This window comes from Limulus polyphemus, unplaced genomic scaffold (assembly GCF_000517525.1).
Source record: "Limulus polyphemus unplaced genomic scaffold, Limulus_polyphemus-2.1.2 Scaffold9791, whole genome shotgun sequence".
Lineage (NCBI taxonomy): Eukaryota > Metazoa > Arthropoda > Merostomata > Xiphosura > Limulidae > Limulus > Limulus polyphemus.
The window spans coordinates 980-19,780 of record NW_013675401.1 but is presented as its reverse complement, the minus strand read 5'-3'; the positions used below and the strand labels follow the sequence as shown (position 1 = coordinate 19,780).

At 32.6% G+C, this 18,801-nt stretch overlaps 1 protein-coding gene across 1 annotated transcript; it reads left to right on the top strand.

Annotated features, from left to right (window-relative positions):
* Nucleotides 1–1,743: 1,743 nt before the first annotated feature.
* On the top strand, nucleotides 1,744–18,378 carry LOC111083489. The gene is made up of 11 exons (XM_022380043.1): nucleotides 1,744–1,899; nucleotides 3,924–4,125; nucleotides 4,763–5,140; nucleotides 5,934–6,028; nucleotides 7,222–7,407; nucleotides 9,346–9,414; nucleotides 15,666–15,771; nucleotides 16,292–16,393; nucleotides 16,856–17,046; nucleotides 18,059–18,105; nucleotides 18,295–18,378. Exons 1-11 carry the CDS (start codon nucleotides 1,810–1,812, stop codon nucleotides 18,296–18,298), a joined length of 1,470 nt encoding a protein of 489 aa, XP_022235751.1. The 5' UTR covers nucleotides 1,744–1,809; the 3' UTR covers nucleotides 18,299–18,378.
* Nucleotides 18,379–18,801: the final 423 nt, after the last annotated feature.

Here is an 18,801-nt window from a genome sequence, read left to right as displayed (position 1 = left end):
AGAACTTGTGTCGCTAAAGTTTCGTCGGAACGAAGTTACTGAAAGTTAATTAACAAACGGAGACGTAACAATATATATAAATAAGTACATTAGTAGTCTAACAGAATGTACAGATAAGATTATTAGTAAAAGATATTACTTTGGTTTTCTTATGTCTGTTTGTGTATATATATATATATATATATATTTGCAAATAGAATTGTAGATTCTTATAATAATGTTGAAATTATCATGTACAGAATATAAAACAAACGATAAAAGACTGGAAATGGCTAAAACAAAGCGTACACTAAAAGAAGACATCGAAAAAAGAAAGTGTCAGTATTTTGGGCACATTATCAAAACAAATAAATATAAGCATACGGGATATTTGTCAGAGGGGGAAGGAGGCTGTACAATATTTGCCCTAATGAGGTTATGAGTAAAAAAGCTAAGGTTTAGGGAACAAGTATCACCATATTTTCGGCTTCTAATTTTGCCCGAATTTAAATTGACAATTTACCAGAATGGCCGTATTAATTACGAGCTGGGGGAGGGATACCTCCCTCGTACGTTTATGCAAATGATATTCAAAAACATTGATAGAGGTCAACAGTGGAGAAAATGGATTGATTAAAATGGATTAGCATTGGCAGCTAATCTCCTGGGTGGAGCAGCTACAAGCAGATGATTTCTACAATCTGTTTACTAACCGACACTTCTTACAATCTGTATATTTTACTAACAGGCAGTCTATGTCTTCTGACTCACTTCTTACAATCTGTATATTTTACTAACAGACAGTCTATGTGCCCTGAATCACTTCTTACAATCTGTTTACTTTACTAACAGAACGTCTATGTGTCTGACTCACTTCTTACAACCTGTTTACTTTACTAACAGACGGTCTATGTGTTCTGACTCACTTCTTACAATCTGTTTACTTTACTAACAGACGGTCTATGTGTTCTGACTCACTTCCTACAATCTGTTTTACTTTATTAACAGACGGTCTATGTGTTCTGACTCACTTCGTACAATCTGTTTTACTTTACTAACAGCCAGTGTATAAGTTCTGACTCGCCACTTACAGTCTGTTTACTTTACTAACAGACGGTGTGTGGGTTCTGACTCACTTCTTACAACCTGTTTACTTTACTAACAGACGGTCTATGTGTTCTGACTCACTTCCTACAATCTGTTTATTTTACTAACAGACAGTCTGTGTGTTCTGACTCACTTCCTACAATCTCTTTTACTTTATTAACAGACGGTCTATGTGCCCTGAATCACTTCTTACAACCTGTTTACTTTACTAACAGACGGTCTATGTGTTCTGACTCACTTCCTACAATCTGTTTACTTTACTAACAGACGGTCTATGTGTTCTGACTCACTTCTTACAATCTGTTTACTTTACTAACAGACGGTCTTTGTGTTCTGACTCACTTCCTACAATCTGTTTTACTTTATTAACAGACGGTCTATGTGTTCTGACTCACTTCGTACAATCTGTTTTACTTTACTAACAGCCAGTGTATAAGTTCTGACTCGCCACTTACAGTCTGTTTACTTTACTAACAAACGGTGCGTGGGTTCTGACTCACTTCTTACAAATCAAAATTAATCCAGGGTTAAACACAATTAGCCATTGGTTTTAGTATGTGCAGTAAGTTTCATATGACAATTATAGAATTAGAGTGTCACTGTTGAAATATAAAGAAAAATTAATATATTTTTCCGAATATTTGTTTCACAGGACTTAGTGTTGAAGTACATGGTGTAGGACATTACCAGGTTTCAAATTCTTGGTTCAATCCAACTAACATTATGCTTGTCAATGGAAAAAGAATTTTCAAATCTATAAACAATCACTTTTGTGGTGTTGCTGTTGCCGTTGTTAATCTGCTCACTCATGAGGTAATTTGAAATTTCATTCGTTTCGTTTATGATTTTGCTTTTCGCATAAATGAGATCTTGTGGTATGATGCAGTTTATTATCTACAATTAATCTTTTATATTTTTATGCTATGAAATAAGTGAAACATTTTTGCCAGATGTCTTTAAACTTTCCGAAAAAAACAACTGCATCATGGAACAAAGCCAACTCTGTCTTTTTCCCCCAAAGTGAGTGTCACTATAAAAATTAATATGATAATTGTTGAAATACATATTATTTTATTATTATTATTTATTCTAATTTACTTATAACATTTATTCTCAATTATTAGAAGTAGGCTTAATCAACATAAGGAACTATATTGATAAGGAGACATGTATTATTTTATTTATCTCATAAACGGGTAAAACAGACATGTATTATTTTATTTATCTAATAAAACGGGTAAAACAGAATAATATGCAATATTAATGAAAAATGTAAAGGTTAAGTGTAAATATTACAAAAACTTTTACATTTTTTTTTGTGAATGAATTCAGTGCCAGTAGAAAATTATTGAATTACTTTAACCCCACAAATATTAAAAATAGCAATCTCCTCGTTCATAGAAATACTTTAAAACTATTCATAAATACACACGTGATGTAACCAGACTTTAAAACTATTCATAAACACACACTTAATGTAACGAGACTTTTAAACTATTCATAAACACATACGTGATGTAGCCAGACTTTAAAACTATTCATAAACACACACACTTGATATAACGAGACTTTTAAACTATTCATAAACACACACGTGATGTAGCCAGACTGAATAGTTTTTTGAGTTTACGTAATTGAATAAACTCTTAAAATGATGTCTTTATAAATACCTTTGAAGCTACATCATGGGTGTCACTAAACAGCTTTAAAGTCTGGATGCATCACATTTTTTTAAGAACAGTTTAAAAGCGGCTACATCAAGTGTGCATTTATGAACAGTTTAAAGTCTGGCTACATAATGTGTGTGTTATGAATAGTTTAAACGTCTGGTTACATAATGTGTGTCTTTATGAGCAGTTTTAAGGTCTGGCTACATAACATGCGTGTTTATGAATAGTTTAAAAGTCTCGTTATATCAAGTGTGTGTTTACGAATAGTTTTAAAGTCTGGCTACATCACGTGTGTGTTTATGAATAGTTTAAAAGTCTCGTTATATCAAGTGTGTGTTTATGAATAGTTTAAAAGTCTCGTTATATCAAGTGTGTGTTTACGAATAGTTTTAAATAGAGAAACACGTGATATCATCAGACTTGTTTGTATTTGTGTTAAATACTCCAAGTTCATAAAGTAATTTCCTTCTGTATCTCTTTACTGAAACCATCTGGAAGTTTGTAAGTGTATAAAATGTATTATGTATTAATATTGTGAAATATATTTTTAAAAGAAAAACTAAATCATCTTTGCAACAATGTTTGTATCAATAAAGTTTAGTTAAGAATATAAACATTTTGAAAGCAATTCAATTCAAACGTTAATACCTAAAGGTTTTTTTTTCTGCACTGTCACCAGATTACAGATATTAGAAAGGTAATGATCCACTGATCATTATAATTTTTTGCTGCGGCATAGTGGCTCATAAAACGGCTCTGATTTTTTTTTTTTCAAGTACAAACTTTTAGTTCATAGCTTCGTCATTTATTGAACGATTTGAGAATCTAATTGCAGGTTTGAACTCAGGAGGTCAAACCCTTTCGATTCATTTATTTGACCACGCCTAAGGTCTCTAGATTAATTTATTCTAATCCTGTCTAAAAGAATTTCAAGTGCAGCGGCAATTGAGGATTCCTTCTTATTTTCATGCAAACACATCACATTGATAAAAAATAATTTTTAATTCTCGAAACTATAATAAAATATTAATTTGATTTTTAAGTCACAATGACAATTGCAACTGGTTAACTAAGCAACCCTCTGCATTTTTGTTTGTGAATTAGTTCATTTTTCTTTCACAAAGTACTGATGCTTAAACCACCATCGTTGCTATTTTTACTTGAAAGATTCCAAATAAGTGGCTCCTGTCATGTGATTCAGAAGATTCCACAGTGGACCTGTTTAGTCGCATACCAGAAGATGGGAGTCATGCCCTTCTCATTGCTTCCTATCGGCAGAATAAATGGGATGACAACAGTCTTCATCAACTGAGAACCAGACTATCTGTACTAAACCCTGAATTAATGAAAATAAAAACTTTGAAGAAAGGCAAGTGATGCCGACAAATTCTTCATATGTTTTATATGTTAATAGAATATTATGCATTATATAGGAGAATGTACATCAAGGAAAGGAGTTTTATGTGTGCTTGATAAGGGGAAAAGGGTAAAGATTGCTGTATTGCCCTTTTGATTTTGAACTTAAAACATACATTAATATTCATCTTTGTGCTTCTATGAAAGAGAGCTTAAGTATTGAACTAAGAAGTTAAAACACAGACAAAGAATAGTAAAATACTTCTAAGTCGTTTGATGGAATCTTGAAAAAGTTTTGTGTTTTGTTTCCATTGTTTGGAAATGGAGAGATTTAATGTCTTACTTATCTGTAATTTTATCCAAACATATTTCAAAAGTAAATATGAAACTTCTGACCGATAAATGTAACATAGAGAAATACATATTTGAATTTTCTCTGTCAAGAAAGAGTAGCTAAAAATAACTGAGGCTGTATCAAACATTTAAAGTTCTGGGTAAATTCGTTTAGAATTCTGTTTATTATAAAGATTTTGGGAATTTATTCAATTATGTAAATAAGTAGAAGTTTATAAAATAATTGTAAGTTAGCTGAATAGAAATAAACTCGTTAAATCGTTAGGCTAAAATTTTAAACATTTTAAATGATTTAGGAAGTGTAGCAGCAATTCTACTCTTAGCCCAGAACTTTCAGCGAGCATGGTGGGAGAAAGTTGAACTTCGACAAGATGAAAACGTTTCTACAATCCACACATACCTAGAGTGTATCTCTGATCCAATGGGAAAGGGTTGGGGCCCATGGTCATCCTGGAGTTCATGCATGAGGTTACCAGACCAGCAACTGAGAACACGAAGGGTTCACCAGTGTTGTGCAATTTCCCCAATAGAAGGAGAATGTGTGAACCACAGCATAGAGCTACAGTCATGTACAGAAGAATTCAGCCCATGTTCTGCAGTACTTGAAGATTACATTTGGCCAATGACCATCCAAGGAGAAATTGCTAAGGTTTCTTGTAAAGCAGGTAGAACAGGTATGTTGTGGCATTGCTATATAGTGCGATGATATAAACAGAAATAAGAAAATATGTATTTATGGTGCTAACAGCTATTAGTGTTATTAAATACTAGACCACCGTGACCCATTGGATCAACCACTATTCAGAGTTTATGAAGAATTCAAGCTATTTTCAATATTGCACCGAAATGAAGGTTTATTTTGAGATAATTTAATTTTGCTGTATTTAATTACAGACAAGCAAACAAACAATCTCAGAGTTTTAGTAGTATATAGATTATTTAAAGGTTTTTTTTAAACAGCTACTAATGTTATTAAATATTACTTAAATGTTTTTTAACAGCTACTAATGTTAGTAAATATTATTTAAAGGTTTTTTTTACAGCTACTAATGCTTGTAAATATTATTTAAAGGTTTTTTAACAGCTACGAATGTTAGTAAATATTATTTAAAAGTTTTTGTTTGTTTTTTGTGTTTAAGCTCAAAGATAAAAAAAATTGAGCTATCTGCACTGCAACCACCACAGGTATTGGGAAATCTACACAGTTTTGGGGTTATCTATATCGTGCTCATCCCAGGTATTGGGCTATCTGCACTGTACCCACCATAGGTATCAGGACTATCTACATTGTAACCACCATGGGTATCAGGGCTATATGCTCTGTAATCGCCACAGGTATCATCAAACCAACGATTTAATTATCATTAAATAAGGTCATTAATTAAATAGAAAATACAAAGTATTATTGTAAAAACTCAACTAAAATTACCATAAATCTCTAGAGTTTAAATATTTTGGATGTTTCAGGACAGGTAAAGCGACAGTGTAGAAAAAATGGGACCTGGGAGTTGCCAGACTTTTCAGAATGTGTGCAGGACAAACTTTATAATATATTGAATACTGTAAGTATGTAGAGGCCTAAATCACTCAAATATACAACAGAAAAATAACAAAATGTGCATCATAAATTAACTTGGCTTAGCTGGTTGGTTGGATGTATTAGAGCAAAGCCACCTTGAGCTATCTGCTGTGTCCACCACGGGGAATCGAATCTCATGTTTTATTGTTCTAAGTCCGTGAACTTAGCGCTCTCTCACCGAGGGACACCAGGTCTTAGAACAAAAAGATTTAGAGAGTCAGGCCAGTCTTCAGTGAAGTTAAATAATCAAAATATCTCAGTCTTCAGAAGTGAGCAAGAAAATTAAAAATGAATCAAATAAATATTTAAAATCACAGGAAATAGGTAATTATAACTGATAACAGTCTAATAAGTATAATGTTGAAATATATGCTAATCTTACTTAAAAATTAATTATATTCTTGTTCAATTAGTTACGAATTTCGGCACCAGGGTTAACTTGTATGAAGTGATTAATGTTATCACTTCGTTTTTACAAGGGGGAAGACTGAGATAGCGAATTCTATTTTTATTTTGTTAGGGTTTTGTTTACCGTATATTTATTATTCATTCTATCATTTAGTTCAACTATGAATTTGTAGTTATATTAAAATGCTAACTCACCTTCTAGCTAAAGCATGTTGAATTATAGTACTTATATTATGAAACTGACACAAGCATCTTCTAGTGGTGACACACAGATATTATTGTTGTCAAAGATTATGTAAATTAGCTAGCCACATGAGAGGTAATCTCGTGGTCTAACAACTAAATAGAAATCTTTCCTTGATCTTAAACGAGTCTACGAGATATAGTTAGAACGAATTGTTGATCTTGAGAAGTGGTTTAGTTTTAGAAAATTGTGGTTTTCGGAATTTGTTTTTTCTTCTTCTGGTTCTTTTTTCCTAATTCATTTGATATTTATTGAAACTATTAACATTGATATTATTAAAGTTTGTATCAAGTACTGGCCAGGCACGGATTTACTGAGTTTATTTTGTAAGTGATAAAACGTGTATTCCAATAGTTTGAAAGTTTTATTTTGGATGTCTGTTGTTGTTACAGTTTAAACCAATCTGTTTAGTTTACAATTATTATAAAACAAATTAATATGGTTTAGTATAGTGTAAGAGTAACAATATATGTTCATGCAAAATAAAATAATTCAAATAAAAATTGTCATTTTACCTTAAACAGGTTGAACACATATCTTCAACACCAGAAAAAATTCAACATGCTGTAGATACCTTTACAAAGACAGTAGATAATGTTGAGACAAGGGCTGATCTGGTAGTGGTATCACAGGTGTTTAAAACATTGGTGGAGAAAGGACATGTAGGAGGCTTACTCTCAACATCAGAGATGAGGGATGTTTTTATACAGGTAGACATATTATTTTATTAAAACTACTTAATATTTCTATCCCAAAGAAGTTTCATACAGATTGTCTTATACGTTTAACTACCAAGCCACTTTAGCTGTCCCTTGTTATACAACAACTTTATATGGTATATCAGTTTAACCATAACATATAATGTGTATGTGTATAAAGTTCAACATGTCATAGGTTTGGCACAGGAAAGCAAATTGCATGTGTGTGTGTGTATTTGCTCTCTTATTGCTTATTCCACTAAACACCACAATGTGGGTTAACTGTAATGACTCAAAACATAACAATGAAAACATGTTTTAATACTATCCACATGTTACATACAAAAATACTTATAATAACATCGACCCTCTGGTGACCATCCCTTTGACCTCTGTGTCAGCTGTTATACACAATTGTCCCCTAATGGGAAAGTTAATTACATTTTACTTATCACAGTTTAGAATGACGAAAAACCAACCAACAATCTAAAGAGAAAATATAATGGCAATATTCAAGGTAATATAAGTAATAAATTGAAACCAAATCATTCACCTTCAAAAATAACTTAAGTCATCACATGAGCTAATAATCAACCAGTACAAAACACTCACCACAACCTACAGAAACAACAAGACTGGCATTCTCCAGTCCATGATTGCATTACATAACATTGTAAATATTTCAAACTTGGTAATCCTGTTACAGATGCTGTCACATGTTGCCACCAGTTGGCACCATTATGACCCAATATCTTATTAATTTCAGCATCTGTTTAAAATGTGCTCTTTCAGCATTCTTGTGACAGTTAACATTAAAGTAGCAACTTACATCTAATTTAGTATGCTGGCCACTTCCCAGATAATGCCATCCTTGAGGTATGTAATTTTGTTAGGCTTCCCACTTCAAACACATCGCCTTAGGTATCCCCACAACTAGAAATTGACTGTTGTTAGGCCTAGTGAACAAGAACATTCACAATATGCAGAGAAGCTTCATCTGCGTGACAACTATAGTGTATATCACTGCAGAATGGGAATTACATTGGATGTGAGCATTGCCTACCATGTAGCATGTGCTGATGGTTTTTCAAAAAAGTATAATATCCAATAACAGGATCAGCTGTGAAACAATTACACCACACTGTCATCTTGGCATCATGGAGGTGTGTAGGAAATGTTACATGTGGATTAGCTTTTGACCAGATAATCCATTTGCTTGTGTTCACACTCCCCAAAAACGGATAAAGCATGCTTCACAATTTGGGTAAAATCTGTCTCCTTCAGTTCTTGAACATGATACAGCTTTAAGGAAAAATTCACAAGGTTGATTGAAGAGCATTATTAACAGTTGAAATGATCAAATCTAGACATGTGCACTGCTACACCCATGTACACTTGTGCTGGCTTGTTCTGCTATGGCATGATTGACATCGGTAGTTTCAGTAGTCTGCCTGTACGTGGCTTCTCAAAGTGCAATCTATCTCCTCAATTTTTTTATAAGCTTGTTCACAGTAACATTGGAACAAAGCATTCCCAGAGAGCTGCCTCAGCAATGAATCCTTTGGTGTAATAGCACTGCAAAGTTGTCAGTTTCGTATTGGTAGAATGAGCCGAATTATGATCTACAGGCCCATTTACATTCATGTGAAAGCACAGTGATGCCCCAGGTGGTAACATGTGACCACTGTGGAATTTATAATTACAGTATAACCTTAACACCATTTTGCAGTTTTACATTCCTATGCCATACCTTTTGTGAGATATGATGCACCGAACTTCAAAACTTTCTTTATAACCACTTTCTATGTACATAGACATAATTATACCTACATAATACTAATGTAATACTTATAAACATTTAACTTGGCAATATTGTTGTATTATTCAGTACACTTTCAAAATTCCTAAAATGCTACTTAGATACATTACCAAGTTTCTTTCATTTGTTAGAACATGTTGGTTGCTGTAGACTCTGTTCTCAATGTCAAAAACAACAAGACTCTTACATCAAATCTCAAGGTAAGATGTTTATACTTCAGTGTTCTCTAATTTGGAAGAATGCGTCCATACATTCACTTTCTTTTAAAATTCAGGACATATTTTGACCATCTTGTATAGTAATGTTGACTTGTCTCTCATGTCAGCTGTACAGAGCTATGTTAACCACTTTTAATAATTGTATTTATTTGTTTCTTGTTTGGTTCCTTTTCCAAGTTCAGTAGCCAGTCCTACATAGCTTTTTTATTTAGTGATATATTTTTTTATTAATACTTGTTACTAAAAGTTTGAGGCTAACTTCTGGATGTTAAGATCTTATGATATTAGGTTAACTATGATTACTGAACTGCAAAGTATTATTTCATGAGAAACTGTATTTATACTGTAGTGCTGTAAAAATTCTTCGAGGCCTGGGGATTCCCCCCCAGTAAAATATGCATCCAGAACTGGTTACTTTTCGTCAAGCAACCACTTGATCTATACAGTTAATAATTTCATCACTAATTTGCATTTAAATACAATCCGACTTACACAGTTTGTACTCATACTTTTATGTTCTGATTTCTTGTATCGTTTGTGTGTGAAAAATATAAAAAGGAACCACAGTAGTTCCTCTTAGATATGACCAACCTATCTGACATGATAACAAAGTTGTATCTGACAGGAAGTCGTTATTCAAAGGTTCAATAACCAGATAACGAACGACTGAGTTCAAGCTGTGCCAGTCACTAATGCCAAGGCTTGAGCATAATGGTTTACATAATGTATAGGTAATCAGATGACGTAGCAGATTAATATAATAATATTTTTGACGAATAACATTTATTTCATAAATCATCACATCTCTATTTCATAAACATACATGTATCATATTGTTATTTTATACATATAAAATATGACAAATTGATACCAAATTTATTTCATAAAAAAATCGCCCAGCTTTGTTTGTTTTGCACATTTAACAGAGTCACTTTGAATGTTCACAAGTCCGGAAGATGTAATATCGAGAAACATGTTGTTGTTCATTTTCAGCGTGGTTTCGAGTTTCTTCTAAGTATCCGACTACCATTGCATTGGAGGTCATTTGTTTGGGTTGTGGTTTGTCAGCTTCATTGTCATCTTCAGTTGATGGGTTGGAGTTTTATTTTTATTCTATATGTCTCCCTAGTCTTCATTCAAAACTGCAGTAATGCAAGCATAGTCATCGCACAAGACAAACTCATCCCATGATGTCCCCTGCAGTAATGGCTCAATGTCATCTGTGGCAATGTCTTCTGGTGTATCTGACAATGTGTGGTTTATGAACCCACAGCGTGCAAAATACTTCCGAATCATCTCTGGTTGGACTGAGTCCCAGGCTTATGTCAACCAGTGTATTGCAGTATATGTTGACTTGACCAGCAAGATCACTGGCATTCTGTGCCTTGGACATATTCAGGAGCATGTGATGGAGAAGTTTCTTGCAATAAGTTGGTCTCAGAGTCTTTAGGATGTCCCGTCACACGGTTGTAAGCGGCGTGACGTTGTGTTTGGTGGCAGGAACATGAGTTTCAAAGCTTCGTAGGTGGGTGTGCGAAACAGTTATCAACAAACATCAGAATTGATCGGTTTTGTAGCCTCATTTTGTCGTTGATTTTCTTAAACCAATCACTGAAGATGGCTGACATCATCTAGCCTTTTTTTTTGTTTGCTTCGTACATCACTGGTAATGATGATGTATTAAATCCTCTAAAAGGACGAGAATTTGCAGACTACCCGATAATGAGAGGAGTCAGTTTTTCCCCTACTGCACTGCAGCCTAACGACATTGTAATTCTCTCCTTTGAACTTTTGCCACCTTTACATGTGTTGCCTTTGATAACCTGAGATTGATTTGGCAAGGCACAGACAAGTAGGCCAGTTTCATCAGCATAGAAAATGTTCTATACTGTAGATCCCTCACATATAGATGCAAGTCTGCTGCACCAATCATCTACCGTGTCCTGGCTAACGTCAATGGCTTCTCCAGATAGTACTGCTGATGAAATATTGTGTCATTTTTTGAAAGCTTTCCAACCACTCATTTGAGGCGGTGAAGTCGTCTAGCCCGAGTTCGACTGACATTATTAAAGCTTTTCTTGGATCATCTTTCCAAAAACAGGAATGCTCTTAGCTCTAGTGTCACAAAATCAATCAAACACTAGTTTTTTGTTTTTCTCGAGGTATTGAGAGACAGAATCGATCTTTGTACAAAAATGTAAGTGATTTATTCTTCTATATGTGTCATATTTATACAGCAAACCACAGATTAACAACTCACTGAGAGAATTACCTACCTACGTTCTGCATCATCTGACATCTTTAAAAATCATTAATTCTGACTGCTGATTGGCTGGTGTTGGATATACAATACTGTGTAGTGTAAGAGTTATTATTTAGTGATTTAATAGTTAAAGATTATTTTGTTTTCAAGACAAGTATGTTAAAAGTAATTATTTTAAAGGGAATAGTTATAACGAATTTCATTACGTAACTCGGTAAGAGTTGTACATTGTGGGTATAGTTCCATTGTGTTTACGCCATCTTTCTCGAATTTTCTCGCTATGTGAGTATTGTTTTATCATAACATCTCCTAGTTTGTAGAAAGTTCGAATCCTCAGTTAGGCAAGGTGTGTGTGTGTGTATATATATGTGTATGTGTGTGTGTGTAGGCAACCAAGTGATTTTAAGTGAAGTAAAGTTCAGTACAAAAAAAAACATAACTGTCCAGAATTCTACACTGGAGAAACTGGAACAAAATTGTAAACCAGATTCACCGAATATAATAAAAATAACCCTCCCATGTTTACCACCATCGCAACTAAAGAGAAAAACAAAAAACAATATATCTGAACAAAACACTGTAATTTTAAACAAAGAACCAAGGATCAATAAATGTAGAATAAAGTAATTGAACAAAACAGCCCACTCTAAACCAACACCCCAGAATGCCAAGATACCTATACAAATCTGTGAAGCAATCTCCAGTTATGTGACCTCTTTTTTCCCATACTGTATTTATATTCATGTGTCTCTGTAAAATACTTGTACCTGAGGATGACATAATCTTGTCAAAACATTGTACATGTACAATAAAGTTTTCTTCATTACCTAATCAAGCTATCATCAAACATTTATTTTATAAAAAGTGGGTTTCAAGGAATCAGAATAGTATTGGAGAAATGCATATTACTTCTGATAAAACATATTTTTGCATGATGTTTTTCATTAAGAGTTGTGCAAGAGTGGATAGAACTGAAATATTTATGAGTGGGTGAGATTATCATAGTGTCGGTAGATTCTATATGTAGGGATGACCAAAGTACTCAATAGGCATGATACAAATATACACACTAAAAAACCAACAATAACAGAGAGTTTTACTTTAAAAGATGATTGCCACTCACGTTCATTTGTTTCTCTATCCAACAAGCCCAAAAACAAGGCAAGAAACCATTACTAACCTACCAAACTAGAAAGTTACCAACTCATCAAATTGTTCATCCCTCTTTTTGTTTCAGTTGAAATACCTCTACAATTACTTTATCACTAATGTCAATTCAAACCTAAACCCACACTGTGTTTCTTGGCAGTGCAAGATGTAATTGGTTAGTCATAATAACTAGTAGTAATTTAAAAAAAGCATAATTCTAGTGTAAGTGATGTTATCATCTCCCCTTGAAGTTAGCTTTTTTTACAGAAATGTGGTGTTCCTTTAAAAAGCTTAAGTACACGGTGAAACAGGAATTACCAGCCAATAATATCATGTAGAATACTCAATGTTTTGTACACTATACAATTGGTGTCTTTAGGGAGCCAACCCCTCTGTTATTTATGAAGTGAAGAAATAAAAAAATCAGTACACATAATATAAAATTTTATTACACACATTCCTAGAATACGCTAATTTTCAGTCAGGAAAAAAAATATCACAAAACAAGTAATCAAAAACATTTTGTAAATGTAAAATGATGTAAGGATGGCAATTCCAAAAAGAATGCAAACAAGAATATATAATAGGGGTGATACAGCTATACTTAGATCATCCCTACATGGCTTTCAATATTAAAATTTAATGTTGCACTGTAATATGCATGGATTCACCTGCAGAATTCGAATCTACACCAATGTGGGCATCATGGTCTCGGAGAACCTGCCATGGACCACCACTTCTACTGTAATTGAACTAAGCCTGCAGTTGACTCAGTCATAGCCACAAACTGCAACTCTATTGGTAGTGAATGATGGGTAGTGGCAAACATTGAGGCATTGTAGCCTCATTTGAAGTGTCCCATAGGGGGAAGTTTAATCACCACCATGTGATGCTACCAGATGTGCACCCACCTTTGGCAGAACCACTAAATCCTGAAAAGACTTTCTCAGAGCTAAAGCTATCATGAGATACCAGAACAGCATGCACAAGATATCCACCAATGCTTGCCTCGCAATATCAACAATAGCACTAGAGATTCGAGCAGTTCCCATCACCACTAGATGGCTTTTCATTACTAAGAGCAAGCAAGCTGTAAACGAGTCATTGCCAGTGGCACAACAACCATCATTGACAACAAGAGCTTTCAGGATCAACGAGGGCATTTCCTCCTAAACAACTGGCTCAATAATATTGCTGGCTCCTAGGACCAGTCCAGAGATGAAACAATAGGTTCTTCATCCATAATGGTCAAACTCCATCACTTAGAAGGTCCCATGAAATATTCCAATAGCAGCTTGGGGTAAAGCTCTTGACCACTTCACTCCAATTATCACCACTCACCCCATATCATCACAGATGTTCATCTTCAAGGTCAATTGCCAGGAAATGGCTGCATGAGAGTTTCAACACCTGTGGTCCGCATAACAAGAGAAAAGACCATCACAACTGTGGTCAAGGCTTGAGGAGGAAGTGGTCTGAGCTGACCAAAACAAAAATGGTCGTGCCCAAAGCATGTGAAATTATCATTGTGACCACTGGGGCCAATCAATGGACACATTGGAAGATCTATTGATGGGGGAGAAGTGTGGGGAGTTATACTCATGCTTGTCCTTTGGTGTATGTTTCTATGTATTCTTTCCTTTGTTCATTTACTTAAGTGTGTATTTTTCATATTAATAGGCATTTCTGCATTTATTAATTTTCTGTGTTATTTATTTATTTTTGTTTCTTGTTTATTACAAATGTGCAGTTGGTCACTTTGTATATATTTTATTAAGGATTCTAATATATTTTCATTTTGGTTTCATGGGATGTTTCCTTTAGTTTCTTTTTCTTGTTCAATTTTGTTAAAGGGTCTTATCTTTTTTTACATTTTGAATGTATGATGTATTATAGATATTGTAAAAAAAATATTGCATCTTTTGCCATGCTTTGTTGTAATTTATTTTAAAGTGCTTATTTTTTACCTGTGTGTATTTTCTTTATTATTAGGGATTTATTTTGTGTTTTAATTTTTGTTTTATGTTGAGTTATTATAAAGAGTTGCACATGTTTTGTGTAGTCTGTTTTGTATGAAGTATTGAAATTTGGTTTTGTATTATGATTGAGCTCATTTCAATGTTGATGTTATGTTGTAAGTATTGTTGTATCCAATTCAATATTTCATTGTTAAAAGGTTTTTTAACTGTTGCCTTTTTACTGAGAGGGTGTTATTATGTATAGGTTAAGACACTATTATAATTTGTGTTCAAAGGTTTTAATTATATATATTGTATGTTTGTTGTCAAGCACAAAGCTACACAATGGGATATCTGTGCTGTGCACACCATGGGTATCAAAATCTGGCTTTTAGCATTATAAGTCTGCAGACTTACCAGTATGCCACTATGGGGGGGCATTTTTTTGTACTTTGTGATTGATGTTTAATTATTTTGTGGTATTTGTAGCATTGCTAGATGTTTCTTGTGTAATGTAACCAATTAAATATTTCTTTGCTAATTAAAGCATGTAATTTATCATCATTACAGGTATTTTTTAGTGTATAATGCATCCTTGTTGTTTGTAAATCCTTACCAGGGGCGAGAAAAAGTTATCATACTCCTTAACCTTGTATACCTTTTATTGATTTTAAAGTTAAAATTAATTATGAACTTGATATTTTGCTTTAGATAGGTTCAAATTGTCATTTGAAAATAAATATGTGAGTCGTGATTGAGCCAAGTTTCTGTAAGAAATGTTTTAACCATTTCTGTAAAATAATACCTTGTGTTATTTAACTCAATGTTATGTGACTTACATAAATACATTCTATTTCAACAAGGAGGTGGCAAGTTTCATTTTATCAACTGAACTGCTAGCTGTAAAATCTTTAAGATCTTTGGCTGAAAATGAACCTTCTTCCATAACATACAAAGGAAACTGTTCAGGTGATGTAACAAAATCTTACCTACGTTTTTTTTTTAATTTTTAGGACAAATGTTAATAAAATTTGATTTCTTTAACAATCTATTTATAATGCATGTCAGTAATAAGTTATAGGTTTCATTATAAAATAATGCATGAAGATTTAGGGAAACTAATCTTCATTCAGTAACATTGTATGAAAGTTCTTATGTTAGTAACCACAAAATAATAAGCAAAGATGTCAAATCATTTTAATAAAAGTATTTATAAAAATGTTAGAAACTTGTCTTTTCTTTTGATTTAAGACCTAATAATGTAATGTATAACATTTAATAGTATATTTCAAATACTGTACACATTCTCTGTGCTTTTGAGTTATTTAAACTTTTGCACATGCATATTATCTTTACACTTTCATTATAACACATTCTGTAATGTTTAAACAAATAAGTTACATAGGATAATGAGCTGCCATTATGCTTGTAAAGAAAGAACAATGAGTGATTGAAAATATCCACTGTGTTATATTTCATTTACTTTCAGAAATGCACCTACGCAAGTTATCTGCCATTCATAGTGAAGGTCTTGAGTACAAAAGTCAAGGGGCTGCCATAAGTTTGTCTTCTAAGTCATTGGCTGCTTTAAGTAGGTTTGATGATAGATACTTCTTAAAAATTTTATCCTGGTTATCCCTATTACACCTACCATTGGTGACATTAACAGCATGCAGTTGTCACATTCTTCAATGAAGAGACAAATTGTAGCCATTAAGTTTAAATATTAGCACAGGACATGTCATATTATTACTTTAGGACCTGTGGAAAGTATTTATGTCTAAAATAACTGAAGGATACATTCACCTGCTGTGTTTTTAATGATTGTCATCTGTGTCATATTTAATTTTATTATAGTTTTTTGTATGAATATTCCTAATATTTTTTATTTTGTATTTTATTTTTACAGTTAAATCAACATTCCAGAACCTTTTATGTAAAGATGGAAATACTTTATTTTTTCTTTAACGTGAGTTAAGGATTTTCAACTATAACTTCCATACAAAACACTGTCTACTACATTTTGTATGGCATTATCATTATTTAATTACAGTTTCTTCAAGACAAAATGTGTCTGAAGTTCGAGTTGTCATCTGTGTAACAGGTGTTGGTTTTGTTGAGCCTACATCACGTGATGTTGTGTTCCCCTTGAACACAGTTGTCTCAGTTGCCTTTGAACCATACCCTCAGGATACCTTGAATGAGCCATTCTTCGTTGATATAGCATTTGAATATGATAACGAAGTAAGTTTTTCATACAGCGTAATTAAAAATTGCTTCATTTTTATTTGCTTGAAAAGAATTATCTTTAATAAGAATGATCAATTAAACATTTATCAACAGTGTTCTAAAGTAAAATAGTAGACTTTGAAAGTTTTGGGTATTTTCTGCAAGAAACATTTGTAGTACAGAGCACATTTTATTATTTCAATATTACGTTTTTGTATTGTTTTGTTTAGAAAAAAAAAAACAATAAAAACCCATGTTCTGTCTCTCTTTCGTAATGTTATGTTTGATGTAAAATAATGTGACTAAAGACCAGTTATCACAATAATCATATCTTGCTGATATCTATCATAGTTGTGAATAAAGATAGATTACTTATATGGTTAACAAGTTCTGTTCAGGTCCTTTATGCTTGCATAGGCTGTTACGTCCCATTATTTTATATGTTTGAAGTCGTTCATCAGCTAGCTGTTTCAAGTTTGGAACCCTCTTATTTCCCAAGAAGTGCTGGCTTTAACTTTATTTTTAATAATTATTTTAATTTAGTTTAGAGGATGGAACAGCCGAGATGGACCAAAAGGTCCCATGTTGTCCCAAAGCATTAAGTAATAAACTAGTTCTTTCTTTTTGTTACTGAGTGTAAACATTCATTAAAATTTTAAAAAACTGGAGGTTTTCATAATAAGTATGTTTTGTATTGTCACCTGTGATTAGTCACATCTATGGATATTGTGATAAGGAATAAGTTTTTGATGTAGACAAGTTCATTTCTTTCTTACAAAATTATTGATACTCAAATATGTTTCTCATTTAATTTTTCAATACCAAAAACAACTAATTTTTATTAATTAAATAAAATAATTAAATCTTAGAGAGAGTAACTAAGTAATATTTAAGTTTGAGATTTTGTACTTTTCTTGGAATCAAATTTTATCCAATTCTATTAGCTTAAGAGCATTGTAAAAGGAATAAATTTTTCTAAATTTCTGAAATATCTATGTGAATAACATTTGTTTTGCTGTTTTTACAGAGAACTAAGAACTTTACCTGCGTATATTTCAACATTTATGAAACCAAGTATGTTTGTTATAATATGAATATTTTATTTATCGCTATGTTTATTTTTGTCAGAGATAATATTTTGAAGCTATGAATATGACCATTCTTAATGATATTAAACAATGTCAAGTTGATGAAGATTTGTTTAATGTTTTAAATTTTTTTTATTTCTTAATTGTTAGTCTCATTTCATATCACCAATGTCAGTTAGTCCTGTCAGTCACTGTGCCTATTCTATTCTCCACACTGTTCTATCTTCAAATGTATCTTCAAGAGCATCTTTTGTTTTTATACTCATCTCATTTGAGATCTTCCAGATTATCTTCTATCTTGTAGATCCCTATTCAGAAACTTTATTTAGGTATGTAAATATTTTTATTCATTGTATGTGAACATACCATCTCATCTTATTTCTAATGTTGATATTACATTTAAATCCTTTAATTATTGTGTTTTTCATTCGGTATATAAAATCTTGTCACTCATTATTATTCTCAGTACTTTCATTTCTGCTGTTTGACTTTCAGTTATATACACCAAACTTTTTATGAGTGTTCTCAGAATAATTATATTAAACACTGGTAAACTAATTTAAACATTTTTGTTTTGTTTATTTCTTGAAAGAAGATATTTTTGTTATAAAATCAACATGCTGATTACAGTGACAATATTGTTACGTCTCTGTATGTTTGTTTGTTAATTCTTCTAAGATAC